At 34.3% G+C, this 4,991-nt stretch overlaps 1 protein-coding gene across 1 annotated transcript; it reads right to left on the bottom strand.

Moving 5' to 3' along the window:
* Positions 1 to 3,895: 3,895 nt before the first annotated feature.
* LOC121258679 lies at positions 3,896 to 4,462 on the bottom strand. Its single transcript, XM_041160223.1, has one exon. The coding sequence runs from the start codon at positions 4,460 to 4,462 to the stop codon at positions 3,896 to 3,898; it is 567 nt and encodes a 188-aa protein (XP_041016157.1).
* Between the last annotated feature and the right edge of the window lie 529 nt (positions 4,463 to 4,991).

The following is a 4,991-nucleotide window of genomic DNA, read 5'->3' as shown; positions in this document are numbered from 1 at the left end:
TTAATGCCTTTATTGGAAGTGTTTACAGAGTGCGCGCGCGCGCACGCGCACGTCTATATAGATATGTATGTATGTATGTATGTATAGCCAGAGTGGAAGTGCAATATATTTCGAAAGTAGGTATCCTAAATAGATTTTGGTGAGGGCTTTGGACAGAAAGCAACTCAAAAGTATTTGGCGTCAGCCCCTGTACTGGAAGACCTGATTCCAGGAGTTAAAACGTTTCGAGCCATTTCTGCAGGCCTCCTGCTTTCCTTTATTAGATCATATGCAGTGGCGGAGATGGGGACTTGGGATCTCCAGTATTCTAAAACTACAGAACCAAATGCGTTCACGCAGGAAAACGAATGTCTTCGATTGTTCGGAAGATATATTGAGAAAAAGTTTTGGCCCTGGTGCTGCCTAATTTGTACTCAAATGGTTTTTCAAAGCATTTTTAACAGCCGCTTAGATGGGTGTTCTTGACCAACTACTACGGAAATTAATTGATTATAAGCTATGCCTTAATGTTCTGAAGTTTATCCTAATCCCATTGATCCAGCATTAAGCATTATATTAAAGATTGTTTGGTTGCCAATCGATGTTGGAGGCCCATGTCTAGTGGTGCTGCTAGTTGGTTTCTACTGAAATTTAATATTCAACAATGATAGGGGACTTCATTTAATTGACAAATTCATATGGTAACATCATGGGAAACTCATACAAGGTGTATTAAACGAGACTTGCACATTATATAACTGTAACTAGCATGGGATCTAGGGTTTCTAGATTGCTATGATCTTTGATCTCCCATGTAGAATTCAAAATTTGTGAAAGGAGCATGTAGTGGAGCACCTTTGGGCTCTACTTGAAAAAGACTAGTAAATAGGGATCATTATAAAGAGCAAGAATTTCTCTTTCAAGTAATGTGAGATTTCATACACAATTCTCACTATTAAATGGTCTCTTAAAATTTTCTCAAGAAAGGAAACTTTTGCACATTTAAATTAATAAAAAAAAATTGAGAAATAATTAAGCATCCATCATTCTTTGATAGATTTTAAAACTCTAGTCAAGAATAAAAAAAATGTCATTTTTTAATCATAGGTTACCTTCAAGATATTTAGCATATTTAGCTTTTTAATCATTTACAGATACAAGCGTGAGACATCATGTGTTGGACTAGATGGTTCTTTGTGCATGAATCTTGTTGGGCTTTCATTTCTATCGAGAAGTTTTTACACTTACAAGTTAGCGTGAAAGTTTTTTTTTTTTTTTTTTTTTTCTAAATTTATATTATTGATATGAAAAACTTTGATTTATAAGAAATAGTCTCGTTTGTTTTTACAATTCCTCTCAGTTCATCTTATTTAAACATTACAATTTTGTCAAATTTTCACATAAAATAAAATAAACAATTCAACTATTTCAAATCTCAAAATAAAAAATAATATTAAAAAAATATATTTTAACAATATTTTATTCAATTTTTAAATTTTTTAATTCATCTCATCTCATATGTGAGACTTAATTTTTAAACTTGTTTTGTTAGTCAAATCCTATCGTATTAACTATTAACAATGCAGAAGATATGTTTTTCACAGCAATTTTATAAATAGAAGTTTTATAAATAGAAGTTATCTTATCATTAGGCTTGAATATTTTAGTTTTGTCCACTCATATCTTAAGGGGCCCTTGGATGAATCTATTTGGTTTGTGCTTGTCTAATGTCTTGTATTCGAAATGTCATACAGTTAGGGATGTTGACTGTTGCGTCGGGGGGAAAGAACAAATTAAAGTAAATGAGATCCCTTGGCACCACAAATTAATATGTGGCTGTGGTCCTCCTACTCCACCCTCTTGGAGTCTTGCGGCACCTTTGTCTGTTTGTTGTCACACGTTATCCCCACACTCAAATCTGACCAACCAATACCTTTATTTGGCCTTTCCCCACTCTTTCCCCTCACATGTGCTCAGCCAACTTCTCCTCAATTCACCCTACAGTCACATCAATGTTGAATTTATGTTAAACCTCCATGTGTCTCATTGAAATGACCAAAATAGCCATTTATCTTGATGAAGGTATTATATTGGCAAGACAACTAAAGAAGATATTATTAATTGTTCCAATGGCTCTAAATCATTTGAATATAATAACATCCGTCGATGCCGATCGGTCTCAATTGATATTATTGGTTTGGATAATGCTAGGGTGCACAAATGTGCATTTCATGCCCACCAGTGTAAATGATTTTTTTTTTTTCCCTTAAGTATTTTTTAAACATTCTTAATCATTAAGAAAAAAAATATAAATTCACTAATAGTCACTTTCTCAACTATTAAGAAATATATATATATATATATATGAGTGGACACATTTGATCGTCATATTTGAGAGTCGTATTATCATTTTCCTATTGGTTTTACCCACTAACCCAAAACACATTCATAGATAGTATTTTCACCCAAATTATTTTTCAAACACAAGCAAAATTAACCAAAACTTTTGGTAACTTCAAATTAACAAAAAAAATAAAATAAAATAATTAGTTTTACGTAGAAAGATGTGTAAGCACTTGTTTAGTTTTGAGTTTTGAGAGTTTGATTAAACTAGTTTTAAATTATTTTGAACAAAACATTGAATGTTTGATAAATTTATAACAAATGTTTCATGCTTTTAAAAAATGCTAAAAGCCCACTTTTTTTTTTTTTTTTAAAGGGCAGTGCTATTTATACTCACAAAAAACTTATATATCCATGCGGCTTTCTCATCTACACTACTTTCATTAAAAATAAAATAAAGTATAAGAGTGTACAACAAAATACTTCAAGTATAACTTTTCCTCCACGAGTTTATTCCTGCCTAATCAAATAATCCAGCAAACATCAAGCGTCTCATTTTAGTAAAGTGTATTATGTAAAATAAACTAGAATAATACTAAAGAAACCTAAATGCTGACTCAAGATATAATAAAAATATAAAGAAATTATGTGCTTATCAAAAATTGTTTGGGAACCAACTAACGAGGCCTTGTGCACGGCTGGCCTTAAAGGTTACCTTTTAATTTTCATGAAATTGTCACTTTCAATTTGAAGCATGTAACACTTGTCATCATATAATAGGAGATGATCTAATCATGTGAGTGTCTCTCCATCTTACAATAAGAAAAGAGAAAAATTGTAAAAAGTCGTGCGAATAAATAAGTTTTTGTGAGTAGATTTAGCATTTTCCTTTTCTAAAATACTAAAAATTGAAAAATGCTTTCAGAAATATATATATTAGTATATTGTGGAAATGAATTTGATCGGTTTGGTTGGAGCGTCACTTGGATTGAAGTATATATTGTTACTAAATTTCAAATAGATTTATTTTAATCTCTAATATTTGAGATGGAGACCAAACCTAGGAAGGAGGCTGGGAGCACATATTTCATTCATTCAATTTCAATCCGAGTGGGGTCAGTCCAGCTGTTTTTTGTCTGCTTCTCGCCAAACTTAACCAAAAGAATCGTTTTAGGGCATTAAAGTTTATGAAGCAACTCACCACTCGCCAGGTCACACGGCACCTCATGCCAAAACCCAAATTGATCCTCATCTCCAAAAAGTGAGACCAGATACTGCCACGTGGTCCAATGTTAGTGTAGTTTTAGATGGAGGGTTTTCAGCCACCAATCCAATTTTTAAAATTTGCAAATCTTATCCATTTCCAACTTGCACATTATCTAAGCCAGTGTAGTCATCTTCCTTTAAGTTTAGATTAACAACATCATTCGTGAGATGATCAGTAGCTCCTGTATCCGCATTCCATTCAGTGTCCCAAGTGTAGTTGTTGCCATTGTTCATTGCTACCATTGCTTATTTTGATGGCGGTTGTGGTGCATCCTGATAAGACGGATTAAAGCGAAAATAACACTTTCTAGCAGTGTCTGAATTTACCACAAACTTGGCAAATGATAGGAGGTTGATCATTGTTTCGGTTGGTTGAATTATAGCCGCCACAATAACCATGCCCCCTTCCTCGAAAGTCACTCCGTCCATTTCGTTGAAAAGGTTGTGACTGTCGCTGAGCAACATTTGCAGAAGGTTGCTGAATGGTAGGAGTGAGTTGATGCCGAGAAAGGCAAGCTTCAGTGGTCAGCAACAGGGAATAGATTTCTTCGAGAGTGATACTATCTGTGCGTGCTGAGATTGAGGCCACAAAGCTGTCATATTCATGGCTGAGACTTGCAAGAACATATGTTATAATATCATCACGAGTCATTGGTTGTCTGGAAACTGTTAATTCATCAGCGAGCCTTTTGATGAAGTGAAAATAGTCAGTGGCAGACTTGCTGCCTTTGGTTGCAGTTGCGAGTTGGGTGCAAATTTGCAATATGCGTGCACGAGATCGTGGTGAGAAAGTGTCATCCAAAGCATTCCAAACAGCATTGGAAGTTGTATAATTAACAACTTGAGCAAGAAATGGTTCTGATAGGGAAGACATTAGTGTGCTTAGAATGAGGTTGTCTTGACGAACCTAGTGAGAATAAGCAGGATTTAGTCTTTTAGAGACAATGGTAGTTTCAGGGTGAGGAACAGAAATGGTTTTAGGTGGTTTGGGGGTGGTACCATCAATATACCCGAACAGATCTTGGCCTCTGAAATACGATACCATTTGTGCTTTCCATAGGAGATAATTGTCTTGGTTAATTTTAACAGTGACAACGTTAGGCATGGAGATGACTGAAGGGTGGTTGAGAGTTTGTGTTTCAGAATTGGTGTTGGAGGGATTTGAGGAAGACATTTTAGATGTTTGTCTTTTGTGGCTCTACTGATACCATATAAGAGAATTCAAAACAAGGGAAGTTGAGAATGATAATTGTTTTTCCTTGATGAATATTCTGTATACGTACAACTTATATAGTAATGCATTTAAATTTGAACTCTAATGAAAATATACATTCAAAACTAGTAATACCTGTACAATATAATTTTGGTAGGATCATGGGATCGTGCCTTCCTCAATTTTAGGC

Source organism: Juglans microcarpa x Juglans regia, chromosome 3S (genome assembly GCF_004785595.1).
Source record: "Juglans microcarpa x Juglans regia isolate MS1-56 chromosome 3S, Jm3101_v1.0, whole genome shotgun sequence".
NCBI lineage: Eukaryota > Viridiplantae > Streptophyta > Magnoliopsida > Fagales > Juglandaceae > Juglans > Juglans microcarpa x Juglans regia.
Note: the sequence above shows the minus strand (reverse complement) of the source record. Positions and strands in the feature narration are given on the sequence as shown.